The sequence below is a fragment of the Pongo pygmaeus genome, chromosome 13, assembly GCF_028885625.2.
Source record: "Pongo pygmaeus isolate AG05252 chromosome 13, NHGRI_mPonPyg2-v2.0_pri, whole genome shotgun sequence".
In the NCBI taxonomy this organism is placed as follows: Eukaryota; Metazoa; Chordata; class Mammalia; order Primates; family Hominidae; genus Pongo; species Pongo pygmaeus.
In genome coordinates, this window is record NC_072386.2 from 43,159,717 (window position 1) to 43,185,603 (window position 25,887).

At 42.3% G+C, this 25,887-nt stretch overlaps 1 protein-coding gene and 1 long non-coding RNA gene across 9 annotated transcripts in view; one reads left to right on the forward strand and one right to left on the reverse strand.

Moving 5' to 3' along the window:
* LOC129043816 (uncharacterized) overlaps window positions 1-16,655 on the reverse strand; it is a 42,746-nt gene extending 26,091 nt beyond the window's left edge. The window contains exon 1 of the long non-coding RNA XR_008504536.2: window positions 16,100-16,655. This is a non-coding gene — a long non-coding RNA (uncharacterized LOC129043816). The remainder of the gene's footprint in view (window positions 1-16,099) is intronic.
* A 2,178-nt stretch (window positions 16,656-18,833) lies between these two features.
* NFIB (nuclear factor I B) overlaps window positions 18,834-25,887 on the forward strand; it is a 231,543-nt gene continuing 224,489 nt past the window's right edge. For 5 of the 8 annotated variants that reach the window (XM_054500856.2, XM_054500860.2, XM_054500858.2 and 2 more), the window contains exon 1: window positions 18,834-20,032. In XM_054500856.2, the coding sequence (XP_054356831.1) occupies window positions 20,003-20,032 (30 nt within the window). In that variant the 5' untranslated portion in view covers window positions 18,834-20,002. The remainder of the gene's footprint in view (window positions 20,033-25,887) is intronic. The other 3 variants (XM_054500863.2, XM_054500857.2, XM_054500864.2) reach the window with 3 other exon arrangements.

Sequence of the window (25,887 nt, forward strand, 5' to 3'; positions counted from 1 at the left end):
CTGCTTATAATTCATGGCTAAGAGCTAAGGCTCTAGAACCACATTTCCTAGGTTCAAATCCTGCCTCTGATACTTGCAAGCTATTGACCTTGGGTGATTTGTTTATTCTCTATGCACACAAATCTTCTCATCTGTAAAACAGAGACAAGATTACACCTGTAATATAGGATTATTAGGAGGATCAAATGAGTTAATGTGTTTCATAAGTGTTGTGAAAGTGAGCATAAGCCAGCTTGAAAGGGCATACATCTCTCAAAGCATTCAGGCTTGCAGGGTGCTGCCAAGGAGAGACCAAGGTGGTTCCAGATCAGCTGCCAAAGCTCTACAATAGCATTCCTTGGAGGCTGCTCTATCCTCTCTCCTCTATAGATACCCCTGAATACCCCTGATTGACTCTAGGCTGTAGAAAGGCTTTGCACACTTCTCATTTCCTTCTTTTGATAAAAGCCGTCCTGCAAGACTTCTAGAATTATCAGACCACCCTTCCGACCTCATTGAACAGACTGGCAAGCTCATGGCCTCAGAACAACAGCACACAAGCTCTATGTTTCTGTTAGCTGTTGCCTCATTTTCCCCTCCCACTCCCCATCCGTCTCTCTCCTCCACACTAGAATATCACTGGTTTTGTTCATACTGTATCTCCTGGGCACAGCAGGCATTCACTTGTTGCCTTATAAGTGACGACGTCTTCTTCAATAGATGACTAACACTCTTTGTGTTGGTAGGTTCTGATATGTTCTCAATTCTTAGCATTTGGGCAGCATCATTCAATGCCTGTCACCAAAGCACCTTTTGGACACTGCTCCCGTCCTCACTGCTCCCGTCTCACCTTGAGCACAGGGCGTGGCACAGGGGAGATGCTCCATAAATATTTATGAACGTGCAGTTGCTCAAGACGCTGTTAAATTTCTTACCTTTCTAGGAAAAACCTAAAAGTAACCTTGAGATAAAACTGCCCCCCAGAAACTTCAAACTACAACACAGTCTACTTTATATCCATCTCTCTTGGCATCAGGGAGCTAGGGAGATTCTTCTTGTGTTTTTGTTTTTTGTTTTTTGTTTTTGTTTTGATGGAGTCTCGCTCTATTGCCCAGGCTGGAGTGCAGTGGCGTGATCTCTGCTCACTGCAACCTCCGCCTCCCAGGTTCAAGGGATTCTCCTGCCTCAGCCTCCCAAATAGCTGGGATTACAGGCGCCCGCCACCACGCCCAGTTAGTTTTTGTATTTTTAGTAGAGACGGGGTTTCACCATGTTGGCCAGGCTGGTCTCTAACTCTTGACTTCAAGTGATCCACCCGCCTCGGCTTCCTAAAGTGCTGGCATTACAGGCGTGAGCCACCGTGCCTGGCTTCCTCTTGGTTTTTAAACTATAATTGCAAATAAATGCTATCACAGGCCTAGGGGCACTCAGAGAGGCTTGGAGTCTGGTCATTGTCGCAGACCATATCTATTCTTGTTTATCATCTCTCACCCTATTTGAAGAACGAGGACAAAGAAAAGTAATAATCGATATATAGATTCAGAAAATATTTATTGAGAAAGGACTATGTTTCAGAAACAGTCCTACATATTTTGACAAATGAAAAATTTTGATCCCCAAACAACCACACTGAAGCAGGCATGATTTTCGAAGGTAAGGGAACCGTGGTTAAGAATCATTACCTGCCTTGTTCAGAGTCACATAGCCTTTGCGTGGCTAAGTCAGGATTTGAACCCAAAAAGTCAATGCCTCCAGGTCCAAGTTGAAAGCCTATATTCCATTACTTTCAGAACATACTGGAGAATGAATATAACCTTTTTACATTGTCATGCCTCATTTTCAACCCAAACTGGTTTACCCAGCTTGATAAGTTCTTTAATCCCCACAGGGTATTGAATGAATCCTGGCTATATCCAAAACTTAAATCTACACTCAAAGGAGGAAGATCTACCCTATTGATAATATTTAAAAGAATGTGCCTGGGGTTTAAAAGGCAATTTCAAAAGAAGAGTGATAAAAATGCTTTGAGGCATAGTGGAAAGCCTCCAAGGCAAGTCCTGTGACTGGGCCCCATTCATCTAGTAGTTTCATGTCCTTGTGCATAAACTATTAAGCTATGGCAACGGGCTTGGGAATTAGAATGACCTGGATCATGAATGCTCTGACCTTCAATTGGTTACTCAGTCTTTCCAAACCTCCAGTTCCTCGTCTTTAAAAGAGCTTAGATGAAATACAGTACTGAGCACAGGGCGGAAGCATAGTGAGACCTCAGTAAATAGTAATTATTATCACTTGTCTTGATAGTACTTTTAATCTAAAGTTAGGAGAAACCATTTCTCCAGGGAGGCCTTGCTTAATTAAAGTGCTGCCATTGGCCTAAATTGGTCACAGAAGAGAAGATCCGGCTTGTAGGTAGTCACTTAAAATGTCCCCCAAAAAGCTTGCATATCTAGACAGGCTGGATCTCGGGGCTGGACAGAGATCTGTCCAGAGGGGCTGGACTCCTATATATGAAGTAGAGAGCCCAAGCTGCCCAATTAACAGGGTGCTTTCATTAGAATAAGGGCCATTAAGATCACATCTATGAATGAGCCTGGAGCCTGATTGAATATGGACCTCTTCTTCGCCCACCAAGAGAGTTAACTGTAGACTCAACATGTACGTAATGTACGAGCTTCTCAATTATTCACCGTGTTGACTCTGTGGCACTCTATGTGTGTCCTCAGGTCTACCTCCATTTGGGAGCAAAACTGAGAGAGTGGTGTTCTGTCTAAAAAAACAAAGCACTGCAAGTACAAACTACACAGGATGCTTATGATGATAAAATGGCAGTGATTGTCATCAAATCCCATTTTCTAGGCAAATTTCTAAGAATTGTACAACAGACATGGATCATCATTCTTAGATGGTATACATTTGTTATTTTCATAGAATGGATTTATTAAAACACAGTTAAAAACTATTCAAAAAAACTTTTTGCAAAACTTTTCAAAATCTTAAAATCATTTTAAAAAAAATTCTTGGTTGCACCATGTGTTCCGATTTAGTGATTGGAAAATATGGTCTCTGTACAGAGGGAATCTTTATATTTTTTAGGATGTTGATGATCTACTAGGGTATTAGCACATGATCACATTTCTGTGAGGTATGTCAGATAAGAATATTATAAAGTATTTAACTTTTTAGTTAGGTTCTTCCTTTATCAATTAGAGCATATTTGATGTTATCCCCATAAAGTGATCATCCTCCCTCACTTGCATTCTGTTACTGGTTTTTGTTTGTTTGTTTCTTTGTTTTCTCTTTTGTTTTTTGAGACGGAGTCTCTCTCTGTTGCCCAGGCTGGAGTGCAGTGGTGTGATCTTGGCTCACTTCAACCTCTGCCTCCCGGGTTCAAGTGATTCTCCTGCCTCAGCTTCCCGAGTAGCTGAGACTACGGGCCTGTGCCACCACCCACACCCAGCTAATTTTTTGTATTTTTAGTAGAGACAGGGTTTCACCGTATTAGCCAGGATGGTCTTGGTCTCCTGACCTCGTGATCCGCCTGCCTCAGCCTCCCAAAGTGCTGGGATTACAGGCGTGAGCCACTGTGCCCGGCCTGTTACTGGGTTTTTAATAAGAGAAAGACAGCTGGGCGCGGTGGCTCACGCCTATAATCCCAGCACTTTGGGAGGCTGAGGTGGGCGTATCATGAGGTCAGGAGTTGGAGACCAGCCTGGCCAATATGGTGAAACTCCATCTCTACTAAAAATACAAAAATTGGTCAGGCATGGTGGTACGCACCTGTAGTCTCAGCTACTCGGGAGGCTGAGGCAGAAGAATTGCTTGAACAATTCTTCTCCGCTCGGGAGGCGGAGGTTGCAGTGAGCTGAGGTTGCGCCACTGCACTTCAGCCTGGGTGACAGAGTGAGACTCTGTCTTAAAAAAAAAAAAAAAAGAAAAGAAAAAGAGAAAGACGAGGAGTCACTGTGAGTGGGCCCAGGATTTGCAGGGGGGTCAGGTGTTTGGCATGTGGACATCAAATGTTAATTATGACCTGGAGCATAAAAGGTGATGAGTGGCTATCCTGGGACATTTCAGTCTATAAAAGAGCTTGTGGTCACAGTAGTTATGGTGAGGCTGCTCATATTGGCACACAGAAGCCCCTTCCCCACATGCTCTGAAAAAAACATTAATACAAAGAGCGCTTGTTTAGAGTCAGGAGGTGTCCTTTAGGATGCTGGCACTGCAACTGACTAGCTTAGCAGCCATAAGTAAGTCACTTTACCTCTCTGAACTTTGTTTTTCATCTATAAGAAGAGCATTTGATCTAGATCAAGAACTGTACACTTAGGGGTATAGAAAGCAAGTCAGAAATCTAAGTGAGGAAAGCAGGCCAGTATGATACAAGAAGGGGCAAAGGGGACTGTGGAGACCAAGACCCATCTAAAGGGGGCAGTTGCTACTCCACTCCAAACTCTTCGTGTTATGTGCAACACTTGCCCAAAAAGTCTCATCTTCCACTTTTTCAAAAAAAGCAAAATATCTAGATTTTTCAACAAAATATACCAAGTTTTAAATGTTAACAGTAAATATCAACATTACAAATTTAGGAGGGAAAAAACAAAAGTTGGTTCCAGTTTTGTTTCTTAATCTCTTATCTACAGGTCTCAAAAGTCTCTTTTAATTTTAACAACTTTACAATTCTGTGACCATTTGTCACTAATTTCACAATTTTGTGACCATTCACTAATATCAACAATGCAAACAGAAAATTAAGTGGAAAAATTATGAAATGAAATCATATTCATTTTAAGATTATAACTATGCAATCATATATATATATATATATATATAAAACATATAAGCAGATACCAGATATATGCACATGAAACATATTTTTTAGGTGATGGGACTGTGGGTGGATATCTTTTTTATGTTGTTAATTGTTCATTTAAAGTATCTCTACTATTGTTCACATAACCAAAAAAAATTAAAGATAATGGTTAAAATATATATACATATTAAGGGCAGCTCAGGGCCCCATGCCATGGCTCACGCCTATAATCCTAGCACTTTGGGAGGCTGAGACAGGAAGATCGCTTGAGCCCAGGAGTTTGAGACCAGACTAGGCAACATGGTGACATCCCATCTCTACAAAAAAATATAAAAAATGAGCCAGGCATGGTGGTGCACACCTGTGGTGGCAGCTACTCAGGAGGCTGAGGTGGGAGGATCCCTTGGGTTTGGAGGTCAAGGATGTAGTGAGCCCTGATAGCACCATTGCACTCCAGGTTTGGTGACAGAGTAAGACCTTATCACAAAAGAAAAAAAGGCGGGGAGCAATTCAGAGGGTGCCAGATATGAAGAGAAAAAAGTAGAGGCAGTGACTTTAGGTATGTTCCTAAAACTTGTATTTCTCTTCTGACCTCCGTATTTGCTTGTCAATCATCCTCGAACAAAAAGTTGGTAAAAGAAAGCAGCATTGGTTGGGTGCTAGGTAAATTCTATGTGCCTGAATTTTTCCATCTACCACTGCTCCCTTCTCTCTTCTTCTGTTTACAAAAATATTTCTCACATCATGAACCATAGTGGTATCAAAATTTTCCCAACTTTGTTTGTTTGACTTTTGAATATATTATAGGAGGGTTTTGTTTTGGTTTGTTTTGTTTTAGTGGATGAAGTGGGATGAGAAGGGCAGCTGACTTATCATTCCTAATTACATTTTTCTTTGGTTTCTATATGAACACTATTTTCATTCTACAAGCCCACATCAGCTGCCTGCAAAGTGAGCAGAAAACCACAGGTTGTTATTTAGAGTTTATTTGAAGGTTTTCAAAACACCCCATGGGAAGGCTACTCTTTTCTAAACAAATTTGGAGGAAAATATTAGCACAACAGAATAGAAGGCCTTCATATCACGAATGCAGAGATCCTCAAAAACCTATCTATACTTGTATGGCAGCACCGAGCCCAAGGTCCAGACCCATGCTAAGCATGCAATGTGTGTTTGTAGTAGGAATGAATTCCTCCTCTACTCCCTGGGCTGCACCTACGATTTCTTACTTATGGAATATAGACACAAAATATAGTTATTGATCTTCTTTAAGTAAAAGGCAACTTGAAATGGTATCAACATGTTCTAGATATGCCAATAGGAATCTGTGACACTGGGGACATTTGGCCACAGGATTTGAATACAGGGGAATTAACATTGACTTTCTTTTGAACGTGGCCTCACTGAGCAAAAGGCAGGATGGTCTTTTGCCAGGACTATACTGAAGGATCAGTAGACTGTCTAGCGCTTTCGTGCATCCTGTTGCCTCACTAATTTCTGGATTGCCAGATGCCTCTGTTTTTTGAAAATGGTTAAAAAAAAATACCTTAGTAATTCTGTTGTTTCAGAAACCTTACATATGGCATAAAATATCCTGAAATTTTTTGCAGAAAACACTTGCTTTTTTATGCTCAATTTAATCACTATAGCTGAAATTGATTCCAATTTATTGTTTTCTTTTTAAGGGCATTTTGATGGTTGAAATTCTAAAGTTGCACAAAAGTATGAGTAAGCAAGATAGGAAGATTAATTGCTCATAGTATTTTTATAAGTCTTAAAAACATAAGTAGGCTAAGAAATCATTGATACTTCAAATTGATAATTCATAACAATTGCAATAAACATTATTTTTTGAAGCTAGAAGGCATCCTGGATTTACCACTGTTGAATCAGACAGCAGATTTTTCACACATTGAGTCATAACTACAGGCTTTTTTTTTTTTTTTTTTCTGTAAACCACTTTAACCTGCTCTTGAAAACCTCTGGTTGGTGGAGGGAATAAGTCTGAGTCTGTCTCTATTTAGCTTGTGAAATTTAACAAGGCCATAGCCTGGGGTTGGTAAGGCTATGAGCCATACCACCATCTCAGGTTTTTGATGACACCACAAACCACTTGAGATTTATTATGTTAGCAGATGTCATCAGATCTATGTGTGCACAGGTGCAGCATGTAGTTAGCGAAAGAAGGAACACTGCATGTGTATATTTATTTTTGTACCCATACTCTCAATGGTTAGAAAATGACCCAGTGTGCCTGTCCTGGGCAGTGTGGTGTTTCAACTCCACTGCAGATGCCTATCTTGTAATTTCTTGAAGTCTTTTCCACAAATATAATTCTTTATGATGGGCGACTATGTCTTGTAGGAATGATGTCGCATTTGTTTTTACCACCAATATCTAAAGAAGAGGCATAATGAATTACAGCTGAAGAGTGCTATAACCAATGAAAAATACAAATTATTACCATGACTTGTTATTTATGCCTGGGTTTTCCTCTTACAGGACGATACACTAGACATGCACTCTCCTCTCCTGAATAAAAGTAGTGCAGGGACAGCTCTCATCTATTGAAATCTGACAAAATGCCAACATTTGGCACTTTATAAATGTCCTACTTTAAGCCTCCCTATTTTTATATAATTAGGAAATATTTCAAACTATTGCCTGAGGCAATAAAAAATATGAATCTTTCCAAATTTATATTAAAAAATACAATATGCATTTTAAATTCTAAAAATAGCTATTCAATTGTTTTAAAAGAATGTGTTTATATGTTCATATTCAAAAATATGTATTTTTTAAATTCTAAAAATATTATTTTTCAATATCATCCAATTGTTTTAAAAGATGGTATACGTTTCATTTAGTATTGCATCCTAAATATGCCACTATCTTTATTACATACTTTAAATTTGCACAAATTCTGGTATAATAATGGACTAAATATAAAAATCTAATAAATCAGTGTGTACCCTTTAATAATATAAAAATCATAGAAATTAAAACACACTTTCTCTATTTTTGAGAAATAGAAAAGTAAGACAAAATAAACACCTTTGGGGTAATGACTGAAAATTACTGGTTTAGATGGGGTAGAGGAATTACTTCAATTATGATATAAAGCATTGTAATAATGCAGGCCTTTTAGAAATAATTATATGGTGATTATTCTCAAAGATAAATACACACAGATGTTGCTAGTACATTTTTTAAATTCTTAATTTGAAGAAAACATACAGAAACTGCATTACCAGTTAATTGGCTTTAGGAAGAACCAGAAAAATCTTAAGTGCAAGTGTACTTGTGAAGCTTCTGGTAAGTTCTATGGAATGAATTGTGCCTGCAACTTAAGGCAGAAAAAAATGACATTTAAAAACATTGGAATCACTCAGTTAGATGTGCCAGAGGCCCAAAATGCTTAACTAGTGTTGGACAGTGCTTATTTTTAAAAAATGAATGATTAGTTATAATTTATAACAAAAGATTAATATAAAAAGATACTGGACCTTAATTATATTCTTAGAAAGGCTTTCAACCAAGATAATTTTCATTTAAAAAGAAGCATCTATTTCAAAACACTTCTCAGTTTTTTGCATATTTATTTACATTGCAAAATATGAAAACCAGAAAAGCAGGCGACACTGTAGATTAAAAGACCATAACTATTTGCCAATTAAAAAATTTAGAAGCAACAACACGTTGAGGTAACTAAAAATTAGCAAGACCAATTTCTATAAGACATGCTTGAAAATCAGTCTCCCTATTTTATAAACCTTAGGTATCATCTAATGATAATATGTGTACATATTTGACCAACAGAAGAATGATGGATATAGGAGTAAGTATCATTATAAGCTTCACATGTCAAAAGAAACAAATGATATCCAAATAAAAAAAGATAATCTATGAAAGCCTGAACGTGACACACAATGGTACATTTTATGACTAAATAAAATGCTTAGATAGAAATTCTTTGACAGGTGATACAAACTCTGGATTCCTCCAGGTCATCATGAGAATGGAGGAAATACTTTTCTCTTTCTTTCCCTATTCCTTTTCCTAGTTTGTGTCTCAAAATATTTCCTAAACAAATCTAGATTCTCTCTATAATGTCCTTTCTCCTTTGCATGAAATGACATTGGGGTGGATTGGTAATTCTGCTGCGGACTTCAAATAATAACAGAGAAGACTTTCTGTTGCACACTTACATAAAAGTTTTAGTATTTGATAACACTGCCCATGTAAGTGTTACTTACATGTTACTTATTTCTATATCCATCATTCTTCTGGTCAAGTGTTTTCTTCTCACTCTAAATAAATTTTTTATTTAGCTGCATAGAATCTTTATATTTTATATTTGTTTCCTTAGTACTAAATGTGATTTACTTGACCATGAAATTACTATTTGGAAATCCTAGAATGAAAACAGATCTGTTTGTTACCCACTTGAACTGAGTGGGGAGACTGAGTTATAGCTATACTCGCTGAGTGGTTAAAATAACTTGGAGCAAGATAAACATTAAAAATTAATTTTCCTTGGGAAGTTATAGCTGAGTGTGGAGGTAGATACATGTGTGTATCCCCTCCCTCCCAGTCATTCATTCCCCTTCTCCAAGCTGTATATGCTAATTTTTTTGGAGGGGAAATTGGGAACTGTTAAACTTGCAGTTAAACAAATTATTTTAAAGTTGGGCATTTTCTAAAGTCTAATTGGGTCAATCCCACTTTTAGTTTTGCACTTATTATCACTGAAAATAGCTATGTATATTATTCACACACAGCCAAACATATGTATGATGTGTATATATGCATAAGGGGAAAAAACTTTCCTTTTGGTAAGGAGGCCATGTCTTTTTTTTTAAAAAAATACTGTGTGTTGTAGGAGGTATGAACCTGAACAATGTTGTTTAAGTTCTCTAGGACTTTGAGGGTAAACATAATTGAGATTAAAATACTGACGTGCTCACATTTAGTAGAGAGATAAGAATAATTCATCGGGAGCTATTCTAGTCTCATTGGTAATCACGTAATTCAACAGGGTTTTTAGAGAATACCTGAAGCTATCGTCGTCTGTTGTGCAATTGCATAATTAGTCAGGATCTCTGTAATAAAATCTTTTCTAAATGTATGTGGGTTACTACTAAGTAAATGTTAGGGCTAGTGTTATATTTTTACTTCTAATACTTGTATAACAATTTAACTGTTTAACATTATTTCCCCACATAACTACAGATACTACATGAAAAGAATTGCATTACTCAAAAACTAAGAAAAAAAAAATTCCCCTGCATATATTTAAGTTTCCAAAATGCTGATCAAAACTGCTTGCTTTATGAACATTAACTCACTATCCGATCTCCTCTAGAGTGTTTACTTCTGGGAACTCCGGGGTTGTATATCTCTTTGGTGTTGGTTGTTTCACCCACTTCTAAATTACTGATCTATTTTTTTGATATTCGCGTGACTACCTATCAATATAAGTCAAAGTGCGCTCTTTTTGGTCTTTTTGCTTTAATGATAACGCTGCGCAGCCAGGAACATTTCGGAAGTCCTCTTACACGGAAACAAACGTGGCCTGGCGAAGTTGAAGCCAGCAACGTGGCGGGAAGTGAGGAAGTAACAGCAATTCCTTACTCTTTATCATTATTGTTGTTTTAGAGTCTTTCCGCGGCGTTTTCGGCCGGGTTCCCGCTCCAGAAGGCCCGGGAGGGGCCCCTTGCCCGCGGCGCGCCGCAGACACACAGTCAGGAAGCACAAAGGCGCGGGGAGCCTGGGCAGCAGCCCCCGAGACGGTCACGCCCTCGCCGCTCTCCGGCCCCACGCGGCCGCACAAAGACCAGACCCCCACCGCTACCCACGCACCCACCCACGCTCGAGAGGGGCGCCGCGCGGCGCAGGCCGCCACACCCACTCAGGCCCGCTCCCGCCTCCCCGGCCCCGGGCGCCCTGATGAATATGCATCGCGGCGCGCCCGCCCCCGGCTCCTCCTTTCGGTTTCCTTCCCGCCGCCAGGCGGAAGCGAAGAGCCGCGCTTCCCGCGCGCCCAGGCCGGCCGGGGTGGGGTGGGGCGGGGCGGGCTGCGCCGCGAGCCGGAGAAAGAGAAAGCCAGGGAGGCGACTGCAGGAGGAGCGCGGGCCGGGCGCGGAAGGGTGCGCTGCTGGGTGGCGGTTCTGGGGCAGCCCCGCCGCAGGCCAGGCCAATCCGAGGGCGGGGAAGGGGCGATCGCGCGACCCCGGGGCCGTGCCGGCTGCATCTGACCGGCGCAGCTCCACTCCTGGAGCAGCCCCGCTAGAACAACAATAAAACCCACCAAACACACACACACATGCACACACGCACACGCGGGCGCACACACACACACCATCCTGGACGGCGTTCAAGTCAACCACGAGAAACAGCCTTCTGCAAGGGAGAGGAAAGAAAGCTGGAAATCCAGACAGACTGAAGGGCTGCCTGCTTTTAGACTTGACTTTGACCGCCTTTTCTTCTCGGGCCAAGAATTGTGGCAGTGCAGAAATTACAATTAAAAAATACATAAGACTACTCCCGGATTGCCTTTTTTTTTTTTTTTTAAAACTAAACACAAAAAGCGACACCAAAACAACCCCTGAGAAAATCCACAAATCTGTACCTGAGACACGTCAAGTCAGCGGCCCAGGGTTCTGTTACAGACTCAAGATCTCTTTTATTTAATGCAATACAGTGCGATGGTATGTGGCTTTGAAATGATGGGTTTTGTTTGCTTCTTTTATTCGTTCTTTGCACCCCCTCCTATCCCTGGCACAGTTTTTCTTTTCCTGTTTGTGGATTGCAAAGTGGCTGTTTTACCCCTTTCCTAAATGTCACTTCTGTTTTGCAGGTTGTGAGCTATAGTGCTGCATTTGCAGAACTAATTTGCTAATATGTATTATTATTTAGCGTTGGCAACTTTAGTACATGTGACACACTCTTATGACGGGAATCAGTGAGTAACATTGTGAGTCCAAACGGTGCAGAATATAGCATTTTGTTCTGCTGTAACTCTCTACTTTATCCCCCTCGCCCCTCAGTGGTGGAAAAAAATTACTGTTCAAATGATACTTTAATTCTACCTTGTAGGCCATTCTCTCCTCTTGAAGCATTCTTTCCTCCATTTTAATTCACAGATATTCTCATTTAAAAATACATTTTTAAGTGAAAGAAGTACTATTTAACTCTGATTGGTGTGTTGGAATGTTTGAAGTCAGTATTCATTCTAAAGTTTAGTCCTAACCCCCATCCCCTCATCCCTGAATTCGTGGCATCCTATTGTTAGCCTTTCTTCCGCACCCCCCACCAACTTTTTAAAACAGATTTTGATGGATTTCTTTCCACTCCTGTTAATACTTTCCCCCCAACCCCGCTATTTTTGCTGCCGATTTTTTTCCTCTTCCTAAGTCTATGTGTGTCTCTATCTCTCGTTCCCCTAGTCTTCTTTTCCCCAATACGTCTGGGACACATTTTAATGCACAATATCCCATCCATTAAGTTGTGGTTGAATGTGAAGTGTGTGAGGACTTGGCAGCTTTCAGGTTGAAGGGGGCGGGGAAGCCAGTTTCGACTTTGACACAAGATGCTGAAGTGGCGTGATCAGAATTATTATTAGGGCTGTGAACATGGCCATCTTCTGCTCGGGTTGGAAGAACTGCCATTGAACTTGAGACGGGACAGACAAGATCTCTAAGTATTTTTCCCCCACCCCCAAGTACAGTAGCTGGCAGGGAAAAGGCGCCAAAATACACAAGATTAACTCTGACTTTCTTTGAACGGATCTTATAGCACCATCCTTGTAACTTTAACTTCCAATAGGCGGGAAAAAGTTAACTTTTGATCCCACACTTGAACAGACATTTAAATCAGCCCTAAAATGGAATAAGTCCAGAAAGTCACACACGCATGCTTATGTGGTTAGAAAAAAATGCACGTGTAAATAAGCAGGGTGTATGTGTGTATATGACTGAGGAGTTCAAGATTTAATCAAAATCAGAATTAGTGTGACTTTCCAGTGTATTTACAATATGAAGAAAAGCATTGTTAGGCAAAGAAACTGACCTTTAAGCATCCTAAGTAAAAAGTGCAAAGAGTTTGTGAAACACAAAACGTTGTGGTTTCCAGTTTTACATTTGAGGTTTGATGTTTTCATTTAATGGTATGAGAGATGGAGAAAGCTCTAGCGCTGAAAAGTCCCTATTAAATCATATGTGGGCAAAGGTCAAGCACTCCAACTCACCGATGCAATATACTACAGATTCCTGCCTAAGTGATGAAGAACACAGGAAAAAGTGCTTGGGCAATAAAATTATTAGAACGGTAATTATCATCGGTGGTTGGGACTGCATTCTTGTGCACTGGGAAAACGTTTTTACTGGCCCTGATGAATTTTAAAGCCAAGTATTGTTGAAAGGTATTTTAATAGGAAATTGATTAGCTGAGTGTTCCATACAAGAAATGGTGACGGTTTCATTGTTTGAGGTCCAAAATAAATTTTTATTCTTTAGCAGACATAGGCATCCATTTAATTTTAATATGGTCAGACTGAACAGCAGCATAATTTTGAGTCAATGTGATGTCATGAACATCTGTAACTTTGTTTTTGGAGTTTTTGACATTACACAATTTGATAATATTACTGCTTTGAAATTTATTGGCTTGTGTAGTTAAAATTTCAGATACATTCAGAGATAAAGTTTACTGAACATATATTTTGTTTAGGCCCAATTGTTTGTGTTTTTTCTTTGTAATTACATAATTGTTCCTTAAATTTTAATTTGAAAATTAAAATGCACAATTCTGTTGTTATGTATTGTTTTGATTTTGAAATTTTGTTGTTATGCATTGTTATGCAGTTTTCAAAGAAGAAATGAGAGAAAGGGGTGCAGAAAGTTTGAGTTGCTCTGCCATGTACTTTTTATACTTAATACAGAATGTAAAGACTACTTAGCCATTTTGGACAGAGCTTTCTATACCTGTCTTAAAAACCCATCTGTTTTACTATGTTACAAGGCATGTGTATATGGGTAATAGAAGCCAGTTTACATGTAGAAATAAAATGATCATATAGTTTTACTTTATAGGTCAGCTATTTTGAAAAAGAGCAATAACTGCAACTCTCTCAATATCAGCAGACAAGAGACACTGTGTGAGAGAGTATATGGAACCTTTGTAACATTGTGGATGAAGCGAGGCAACTATTACCTTTATTTTCAAAGTTTAAAATACATCATGCAAAAGTTACAGGGCAACTGCTGACTTTGTAATCTGTGGAGCAAGTGTCTTCCAATGTTGGGAATCTCTGTTGATGAACTGGCCTCATCCTGTTGAGAAGTGAAAACCGGATAACCTTAGTGGAGGAATCTGGCTCAGTTGGTGTTGAGATCAGAGCTGTATTATAACTTGTAAATACGCTAGAAATGTAGACACACTTAGTGGGACGCTTTTTTTTTTTTTTTTAAACAGTGGAGTAGAGGCATTTCGGCAGTGACATTATTAACAGCGTCATTTTTCTCATTTACTTTTGTCCTCAGGGGACACCAAACAGCTCCCAGAGGAGGAGAAAAAGGTCCAAGGTTATTTATTCATTTCAGTGAAAAGCAAAGGGCTAGCAATGGGGGTGGGGAAACTAACCAGTTGTGAATTCTCTGGTGGGGAAACAATTACTACCCTAATTTGACAGTAGTACTTTAAGGGCTGGGTATGATTTTGTTTTTTGTTTAAGAGTAGTAGACAGTAGTAGTGGTACTCAGTAGTAGTTTAAGAGCTGGGTAATTTGATTACCTGAGCTGGTAAAATTGATTTTGCAATTCTCATCAAGTACAGGCACTTTCAATACTTCTTGATTGTTTATATATGCATTTATGAGTGGATTTTTGGTGTTCCTCCTTGTGGATATAAATTTGTGTTTTCCAGACTACACATGTATGATTTTTGTGGTTCATTTGGAAAAAGGAAAGATCCCAGGGCATGGTGCGGTAGATACTTGCAGTTTTGCAGGCCTGCTTTCTGGGGTCAGGAGGTCATCTGTCTCTTTTGTATTTAGTTTTTAAATATTGATATTGGTGATGCAGCCAGGATGTGTAGAATTGTTGAACCTTCTTGCAAATCACATGCAAGAGCAAAAAAAAAAAAAAAAAAAAGGCATCGCGTGTATTGGAAATGACAGCTTTGTTAAGTTCCAAGAAATCTTTCATGAAACTGCCCAGGATTTGCAACCTGTCGCTGCAGTTTCTTTAGGAAGAAAAAGGTTAAAAGAAAAACAATATTAGATACTTGAGATGTCAAGCTCCTCTCTGGAGATCTGCAGTGAAAGGCTCAAATGTGGTAGCACTGCTTATTTCAAATATACAACTGGGTTTTGAAAAATCCAGTGAGCTGAAGCACTGGCATTCTATTTAGAAATCAATAAACTTTCTGTTAGTTAGAAAGGAAACTTTTTTTTTCCCTTATAAGGTAGCAAGGAGATCTAGGGAGGAGATCTTTAAGAATACTGAAATAACAGAGTTTCCTGTTGCTGAGAGAATCATTCACTTCTTTCTACCTCTTCAGCCAGGTTTTTGGGTGAATGAAAGTGGCCTGTCACACCAGTGCTTTTAACCCTCTCAGTGTGGGAGGGAGAGATGAAGAGTTTAGGAGTGGTAAGTACCAAAGTTTAAGAAGTGTTTGGCCCATTTTGATACTATCAGAAACTTTTCAGAGATATTTCCACTCTTAATACCACGACACAGACGTGCTAGAAAAAATGGAAAGTGAATACAATGCAGGCACTTACTCAGTTCCTCCTTCTACCTGGGATTTAAAAGATTGAGATTTTCAAACCAAAGGTGGTGGACAAGTGTTGTGTTAAGAGAAGCCAGGCATCCCATGCACCGAAATCCACCAGTCCCTCTTTCCAAACAACTCCCTAGAGTTCTTCCAGGGAAGGCCTGCAATGACCTTGGCATTGGCTGGACAAGAAGTGTTTTGGGGGGTGTCAGCCATTCTCCACATGGCTGCAAGGCCTGAGAAGACAGTCAAAGCCATAGAAACTGAGCACCCCCATAAACCTTCTTTTTCAGGAAGTCTCTGTTGCTCACTCTTCATTCCTTTTTGGTTTTCCTCGCCTCACCATGCTCCTATCTCATTTTCCTTTTTCTGGGAAACAAATCAAAACCAAAAACTATCAAGCATCCTCTATGGTCATCAAAGTGCCACCAGCCATAAGCACCCTCAAACATGGGGCAATTGAAAGAGATTTGAACCCCTAAGTGATGGGCCTGGGAGGCCCCAGACATCTTCACTTCTCTGGGGTCTTACCTGGATCTGACGCTGCTTCTTCGCCCTTGGTGTTGCTGAAGCTTTTGTGGGCTCTTCTGTGTAATACTTGTCAATTTTTCGTTTTTCTTTTTTAAGCTTGTGAAAAACTTTTGGATGCAACCTAGTTTTGGTGGCAGAAGGCAATGGTTTTTGTTGGGAAAGGGAAACTAATAAAGGGAGGAGGGGTAGCGATGTCGGGAGACACTTGCCCAGGGCTCAGCCCTGGGCCTCTTTTTGCCAGGGGACAACGGCTGGTTCTGGGCTCTCAGGCTGAAAGGAGTGCTCTCTGGGTGCCAGGATTTCACTGGGGGTGGTGTGGTGAGGAGGGAGGGAAGAAGGGAGGGAGGGAGAGAAGGAGAGATGGGCGCTCGATTTTTAAAGAGACCCCGAAATAATGGCTTCTATGAGAGTCCAGGCATTCAAAGAGGTGTGTTCAAGGACATTAGTGCATTCCTGCCAAGGGGAATGTCTTTTATGGTAAATTAACTCCAGTTAAATTGAATATTTGTTCAAAGGGAAACTCCAGTAGTTAAAGCTGGTATTATCAGTAGAGCTTCCCCACCCCCTCCCCTCAGAATCTGGTGAGGGTGAGAAAAGAGATGCAGTGTAATGTGTAATACAAAGTGATGCTTTCGTGCTGGTGGTTTCTGTGTGTGTGTGTGTGTGTGTGTGTGTGTGTGTGTATGTGTTTAATCTAAGATGAGGTTGCCTAAAATTTCTGAGAGAAATGAGTATTTACTTGGATTAACCCTGAATGTCACCTCATTTCTTTCATCCATAAAGACTGCCAACTTTATCCCAGCTTTTCAAAAAGAAGAAATGACCCGCACAAAGGAAATTAACGTTGTCAGAACGCTGACTTCAGGATTTGCCGGGGCAGGGGCGGGGACCGCAGGGAGGCCGCTCCCAGAGCGTGTGGCCGAAAGGGTTAACTCGCAGGGGTCCGCACGATCTCCCCGACTTTACCTGTCTTCCTAGCCCCAGCAGCCCCCCTCCCCGGCCTCCCGAACTCCCCACCCCCCAGCGCCTTTCTTCTTTGGGCTCTCGGTTTACGGGGGCTGCAGCTGGTAAACTTGGCAAGCTCGCCTCATTAAGAGCGCTCTTTGAAAACGGACTGTGTTTGAGCATTTCCCTAATGAGGACAGGACGGGGTTAAAAAGTGACCATTTCATGGTTGACTTGAACCTGCCTACTTTTCTTGATGTGTCGTTGTGAAATGCTTGATGTGGATAACTCCCACTTGGTGAAGGAAAAAGTCACTGGTTCCTCCAGGTCCGCTGGGGGAGGGAAGAGGGGACGGTGGACAGAAACCAGAGGGAGTGAGAGGGGCTAAAGTTGAGGGGACAAATCAAGAGCTGGGAAGCGGTGGAAAGAGGACCGGGGAATCGAGGGCGAGCCTCGAAACGCCCCAGCAGTACCCGTGGAAGCGGGGCGACCCCGCCCTGGGGATGGGCCCGCGAGGACCCGGTAGCCCCAGCGCCCCCCGTAGCCCCCAGCTAGGTAGACTCGGAGCTCCAGGCGCTCACTTTTCCTCCCTCCATTGTCTGGGCGGCCTTTGCTTCCACCTCTTCCCCATCCACCCCAAGCAGAAAACTGGATTTGGGGGGCGGTGTGTGTATGTGGGCGGGGGGTGCAGAAAGGGTGCAAGGCGAACCGCCTCCTTCAAAATCCCCGGAATCAAGTTCATTCACTCGGAGCCTGCACGGGCGACAGGGTGGGGGTGGGGCAGCGCCGCGGTGGGGAGCCGGCGCGGGCGCCGAGCAGTTCTGGGCCGGCAGCCTCTGGAGGGCTGCAGCGGCACACGCACCCTGCGCGCGCGCGGGCGCGCGCCCCCGCCGGCCCGCCCCGCAGCCCCGGGCGCGCCGCGGCCCCGCCCCGCAGCCCCGGGCGCGCCGCGGCCCCGCCCCGCCTGCACCCGGGCGGGTAGGGAGACGCTTTCCGCCGGCGCCCCGGGCCCCGGGGGGTGGGGATTGGGAGCCAGCCAGCGGGGCTGCAGGAGGAGGAGGAGGAGAGCGAAGCCGGGCGCGGGGAGGAGGTGGAGGGAGCAAGAGGCGGCGGCGGCGGCTCGGCCCGGTCCTCCCGCTCAGAGCGAGGCCACGTGCACGGGGCACCCCCGGCGAGGGCGGCAAACCGCGGCGAAGCGCCGCGCGCCGCGACTGCCTCGGGTGCGGGCCCCTGGTGGGCAGACCCGGGACGAACCCGCACCCCCTCCCTATCCGCGAACCCGGGGTCCGGGCGGGGCCGTCGGGGGCTGGGCGCCGCGCCCCCCTGGTCCACGCCGGCGCGCCCCAACTACTTGAGCCCAAGTTCGCTCAGGTCCCCGCCTGCTCGGCCTCCCCCTTTTCCTTGCAGCCGCAGGCTCCGCGGACTGAGCCCGCCCGGGTGCGAGTGTCGGCGCCCCAGCCTCGGCCTCGGGGCTGCCTGGGTGTGAGGGAATTTTCCACTCGTTCCTTTCTCGGGCTCAGACCGGTTCAGTGCTTCTCCCACTCGGATGTTCCCGCGGCTTAAAGAGTCCGCAGCGAGCACCGAAATACCTCTTCCAGGGCGGGTTTTCGGGGGTGTGTATGTGTGTGCTGGTGTGGGGAGGGCAGCGGAAAGAAGAGCTATTTTGGAAAAAAAAAAAAGTCATGGTTCTGTGGCACCGGTAGGATACCTTTAACAAATGAGGGAGAGGTGGGGGGAGAGAAGGAGGAGGAGGAGGAAGGTGGGGGGGCGGGGGGTGTGGAGAGGCTGGTGCAAAAGGAATGCGCGTTTGCAGGAGGAGGAGTAAAGCGATGATTGTGTAATTAAATAATAAAACAATCCTTAAGTCTGATTTGGAGAGAGCTCGAGCGGGGTCCAGAGGGTGGAACCGGTGAATTTTTCAACTTCCAAGTTTTGCAACGAAAGAAAGCAAGAGAGGGAGGGGAAAAAAAGAGCCCAGAGCAGAAAAGAGAGGAGTTTGGAGCCGAGCGGGAGAGCGGGATTTATCGTTTGGAATTTTTCAGGAGATCGTTTTGATACCCCTGGGCTCTGGGCAGCGGCGGCAACAGCAGCCTCCACGCTCGGCCGGGTCAGACGCGGGGCGAGGCGGGCGGGCGGGCTGCCGGGCGCCGAAGACCCGGCGCGGGCGGCGGCGGCGGCTGCTGCCGGGGACCACGCGCGGCGAGCCTCTTCCGCCCCAGAGATCAGCGCTCGCGCCCCCTCCCTCACCCCGGCCTCTCCCTTCTCCCCCACCCCACCCCACCCCGCCCCCACCCCGGCCCTCTCCCGCGCGCGCCCCGCCACCCGCGCGCACTCGCTCACGCTGCCCCTCGCGCACACACATGGTCGGCTCGCGGCAAAGTTTCGCCCGCGATCACCACTCCGGGATCCTGCCGCAGTGCTTGGGGCTGTAACCTTGAACTTTCCCAGCGCGGTGACACATTCTCCCTGCTCTCCCTCCCGCCCGCCCGCTCGCCCTCCTGCGCCCTCCTGCGCCCCCCTCCCCGCCTTTTTTGAAAAAGCATTTTACCACCAACCACCACCCCAATCCAACCCACACCGAACCTTCGCGCACCCCCTACCCCCCAACAACAACAACAACTGCAAAATAGAAAACAAATCCCCAAACCCAGGCGAAAAGCAGCCAACACCGGCGGCGGCGGCGGCCTCGGCAAGCACGGCCAGCGCGCTCGGACTGCAAGAGGGTTAAAAGTGTAGATTGGATTTCACCCCTGGAAATCTAGCACGCCGAGTGAACTTGAATCTTTGGCTATTTAAGGAGGACTGGGTTTGTTGTGAAGTTGCGGTGATCCAGCGCAGAGCCCCGTCCTGATTGATCGCATCGCGGGGCTCAGATGACTGTAAAATGAATAGATGAAATTCTTGCTTCTCGAAGATTTTCTTGGGCATCTCCGGGAAAGTGCGTTTTAAGGCGAAGTCATGATGTATTCTCCCATCTGTCTCACTCAGGTACATGTCTCGGTCGCTTTCTCGAGCTTTTTTCTCTGTCTCCCGAAATGCCTTTGTTTTTTGTTGCGGACAATTAGCGGCTTGAGTTAACCTCCGCACATCCCCGTCCCTTGGAGAAGTGGCCCGGAGTTGCAGCGGGCGTCGCGGGGCGGCGTGGGAGCCGGAGAGCGGCCCCTCGCCACGGCCACTGCGAGCGCCCAGCCCCGCGCCCTGGGCACGGAGCGCGGGCGCTGGGCCGGGCAAGGCCGCCGGGGGTGGGCAGGGCCGGGACCTGTAAGTGCGAGGCCCCGTGCGGCCCCTCAAGTGCCCGTTGTGGTGCGGCATCCCCACCCGGGGTGCCCGTAGCCCCTCTCAGCAGCTCGCGCGCTGAGGTGGACTCGGGCTTTGGAGGACTTTACGGAGGACTAAGCTTTTAAAAACAGCCAGTGAACTTGGGCGAGGGGACTGTAGCACGAGTCTGTGTGGGCGCCGCTGGACTCCGCTGCAGGCGGTGGGCGGGCGACGAATCGAGTCGGAGGTTGTGGTCCGGGGACCCATTCCTTTGCTTTATTTGGGGATCTGAAACCCTGGTTCATAGTGACCTGCTGCACTTTGGGGTTTCTAGTGACCGCACCACAAAGGCAGTATTTACGTTGACACGAGTTAGTTGGTCTTGTGATTGTTAAGGAGTTTTAGAACGTGTTCTTTTTGTGGAAACCTGTTCATTTGACGATATTTGGGCGTAGCTCGTAAGGCATTTTAAGTAATGCTGGTAAAAGTAAGGTCATTTTATTCTACTTTGAGAATTGTCCTAAGAACTTAGGAATAATGCTATGAAATAAAACACTGGTTTTATACTTTTTAAAAACACGATTTGTATCACTTTAAGCCAGACGGTCAAATAGAAAAGTGGCGAGACCGAACAGACTTACCTGGGGGCAGTTTTCATCGCTGCCCAGGGAACTAACAACTGACAAAGTAACTAAAATATCTTAGCCCAGAACTGTTATTTGAGGCAGTATTTTAAACCTCTAAAGGTATGGGGCAGCTTATTTCAGCTTTTAGGAAGATGTGTCACCATTGGTAATTGATAACTATTTTCTTTGACATTGCCATGAAAACTAGTCATTTAAAGAAGTGTCAGCCAGTCTTGGGCGTGTTAAAATTTTAAAAATATCTAATATCTCGATGATGCATTTTTATAATGGACAAATAATTAAGATTTCAATTGTATGACAATTAGAAGCCATTGTGATTCAAAAGGACTGAGGCATTCATAAATTGTGAATGAAGATGAAAACAATGATAAGGCTTATTCAGTGATTGGATACAGTCCTGTAGCTTTTTGGCTGACACATTTTTTATTGTTTATATTTTGTTTGGCATCTGAGTATGATTAACTTAGATATGGCTATTTTCAGCAAGTAAACATGCACTTTAATTTAACAAAACTGGAAAAATGAGTTGCTGAGCTATTTGTATTTTAAAAGCCATGAATGATAATAGCCAATAAATATGATGAAACTGTTTCAGGTATAACGAATTGCCTTTACTTTTAAAAGTTACCATTAATATTACCCATCAGCTGGATATATTTTTCTCTTTCTGATAAGCTGTGTTAACTTGATATTATTTTTACACCGTGATCAAATAAAACAAATCAAAGCAAGATTTTCACTTACAGAGTATAGCATCACTTATTCTCACCTGTAAAAGATTGAATAACTGTGCATTTCTCTATATTTTTAGCATCAGCTTTTCAGAAACATTGCTAGCAATTACATTGCATTTTTAGTCTCCTCCAAATATGTATTGAAAAGTCACTAGTTTTATCTTAATTTGTGTAAGTTAAAAATAATATTGCAGCATTGAGACATGGAATGTTGGGATCATATACAGCATAATCATTCAGCTATCACATTAGTATTCAAAGATACATACTTAACAATAACTTGTGATGACTAATATTCTCTACTATTTTAATAATATAAATCTAGGCTTATGTATTAAAACAAGGCCTATACCAGGGAAGGAATTTTAGCTTAAGAATTTTCACTTCACTAAGCTCCATGTGACTTTGCAGGTAATGTAGGTGTTATAAAAGTGAGGCCACATTAATAGTGTCACTTTTGTATCAGATCAGTAGTTTTGTATCACAAGAGCCTAGTAGCTGTAGAAAACCGTGTCTCAAGACATGTAAATTGCAAAATAGAGTATCATTCTTAATTGGTTATAAACTTTTAAAAGTATCTCAATTGTTGCAATAAGGTATCTAGGTTTTAGGAAAAAAATCTTAATTTAAAAGGCCCTACCATTAAATGTTATGTTTAGCAAAATAATATGCTGCAGAATCAGCATATCAATAACCAATATTTATACACCAGTATAAATCAGATAGAAAAATTAAGAACTATCATATATGATTTAATATTTGTTTAAAAATAATGTAAGCCATTAATAATATAACTTTCAGTTGGCATGATGGCATTAAATATATTTTTCTTTCGTTGCTTTTAAGTTCTTAGGTACATTTTTTGCATGATTTGTTGTTATATAGCAATGCGCCAAGAGCACCTAGTATTTACTCTTCTACCTCTATGTTGGTCTAAATTATCCATCCCTTTCATGGAAACGGAAGAAAAATAAATATGCCTAGTGGAATTAAGACTCTTTACTTTTATATCTGAAATTTGTAACTTTGTTATTTACTTTGTCAATTTAGTTCAACTAAAGGAAGTTTTAAAAGAGAATTACTGAACATCAATGCATTTTACTAAAAATTCTGAAAGAGCAAAGTTGCATATTACCTTTGTATACAGTTGTTTGATTTTAAATCACTTATATGTTTTGCTTTTTTAAAAAAATTTATGATTGCTTAATGTTATTGTAATAATCCACTACTAGTTAGGATATTTGAAAACCTTAATCACCTTTTAAAAAATATTTTTGTATCAGGACAGTTATTATGTTCCGTATTCATGTCACTCATAATCTTTAAGACTCTAGTGTTACTCAGCATTAGGAAACAGTCACACTTGGGAGATGACATTTAGGCATGTTAATACAGAAATATATGTGACTTATAGCAAACCTCAACTTACAGTCATTTTTGGAGGATATGTCCCCTTGTCAAATAAGTGCTTAACTTGAATTCACATAATAGTGAAACCCTGAACGATATCAATAACGCAAATTGGCAGCCTGTGAAAGTTTGCTACTTTTATTTCTCAAAAAAAAAAGCATGTTTTAAAACAATATTCGGCAGCATTGACAGCAAACTCAAAGGAACGTTTAAAAACTGTGTGCATTTGCTAAGAATTTTCAAATTCAACCTTCAAATTTAAATTTTGGTTGTTTAAAATAACTCATTAAAATTTTGAGCTTTCTTGCGTGATAGATTATATTTATAATCAAATATTGAAACTCAAACAAATTTAATGAAAACTGTGTTTGATGTCTTTATAAGAAAATGAAATGTCACTGAACATAGTACTTAAGGCGTAAGTACTTACGTGTTACCACATGGCTTAATATTTGTAAAATAATATTGCATTTTAAAAAGCATGGCAAGGGTAAAATGAGTGAGACAGAGCCCACCCACTGTACCTCATGTGCTCTTCACATTCTCAAGGTTTTAGTTTATGAGTGCATATATGTGTGTTTTTTAGTCATATCAATAAATCATAGTAAAAGATTATAGGAAGTGAGTTTCCAAAGCACATTTAAATCCACATTTCCTTGAGCAGGCTTTCCTTTTGCATATATTCCTAAAGGGGATAAACAAAGTTTTTGTAGTTACAGTGAAAGCTAAAAGCATGGCATCAGAAAGTGTATGGAGATAGGGAGGTCTTATCATGGGATGTGGTTGCTGTGAGCAGGGCTGCCTTCCCACACAAAGAACAGATTGTGGTTTAACTCTTTCCATGGCCTAGTTTAATGTGCTCGCATAGTAACTGAATTGTTCAAATCTCTGCTGGAAACTCCTGATCGGTTTAATGATTTCCTCTATGGCATTTGGTTATGCCTCATGCTGTGATGTAATCATCAGCATTCTGTATTGTTATAAAATTTTGGTTCATACTTATTCTGGTGAAGGAACACTTCCAGCAATGTTAGAACACTTGATAACTACATTATTGATTGGATGGGACATGTACTCCTTCCATATCGGAAGTGCAAACAGCTAACATGTTGCAGTCTGTAGCATTAAAACTTTGAATTTCTTCTTCAAAATGCATTCATATCTATATTGGATTTTTGACACCTTCTTTGTTAAAGAGTCATTAGTTGTACTTTCATCATATTTACCTAATGGAATTAGTCAGTCTGCTGTTAAATAGAATTTATTCCACGTAGTTCAGGGTGATTAACATGAGTATGTAAATTCTAACTTGGGATACAATCAGAGAGAGTTATTTTGCAGTTGGGCTGACAATATAGTCAATATGATCAGAAAAGTGGTGGTGGAAGTTCTCATTTGCTTCAAATCTTGGCTTATTGCATACATACAGTGTGCATGCGCAGGACGTTAAGCTCTTTCTCTTTGAACAGTAATAGGCCTAAGCTTATAAGACAGGTTTTACCTAAATCAGGAAGTAATGAAACTGACTGCACTGGGAAGTAACTTGAAATATCTGTAGGTAAAGATTATCCACCATTCCTCACTGATCCCCTCCCTTAAAAAAAGGGCTTGGATGAAACAGGCAGGAAAAATGCAGGAGCCTAAAGGTAAACTACTTAATTCAAAAGGTTGGTACTCTATAATCTATGTATCTGCAAATTCACATGCACATGCATATATGCACCCACAGTTCTAACTGATAATTCATCTACATGGCAAATGAATTGTATAGATTCCACAAAAGCAGTAACTGACCAGCAGTGTCACCCCACCACAGCATGCAGAGACACAAAGAATGTAAAGTTGGTGCCAAGTTGCCATTTTTCATTGTTCACCTCAGATTGATTTTTAAGAGGTTTAGAATAATTGCTATACTCATGTGATCGGTGAACAAATTAACGGACTCTGTGGGGCTGCATATTCTATAGGGAAGCTGATGGAAGAACATTCATGTAATTTTTGTTTTCCATTTTGAAAACTTCTACTTAAAAATGCAAGAGTGTGTGTGAGAAAGCAGGAGAGTGCAAGTGTGTGTGTGTGTGTGTGTGTGTGTGTGTTGGGAGCTGGCGTTGGTAGTGTGGGGAGAGAATGCACTGCTCAAAGTATGGAAACCTTCTGTTCAGGACACTGATACGACGAGCTGTGTCCTTTGCCCACTTTCCCTCACTGTATACCGGTTTCTCTAGTTACCACTTTTGGAATGGTGCTGTTTCAGTGTTGGAATGTTGGACGTTTGATAAGAAAATGGATCAAGTTTAATGGCGCATGCTCTTTGTGCCACCAGCAGCCTCTTGCTGAGAGCATGCTCCAAAAGCGGGAACTGTGTGGCATTACACTGAGCATCTATATGCTTTGTGTTTCTGTGCCACAGAGAAGAGAAATGAACTGTGGCATCGCTCCTGCCTTCTGAACAGCTCTACTCCGATTAAAAAAAACAATCTCACTGTGTTCTTTGTAAAATGGTACTGCATAGTGTTAGTTGGTCAATCAAGTATTGAAATACTATATTAGGTGCCAAGCACCTTAGTTAGTTGCATATATTTTAAGGAATGTAGAATGCATGGCATTGGGGTGGAAACAAGGGGGATGGGGCCAGAGTGTAATACAAAATATAAACCTTATTTTCTTTATAGGAGGGAGAATTGACCTGTGAATTTTGGTGGAAAGGGGACAGCTGGGCATACTTTACTTTCTTCTTGTCCTGTTATTTTGATAATTTTAAATAAGAAAGGAATGTTATTTTCATGTATAACTT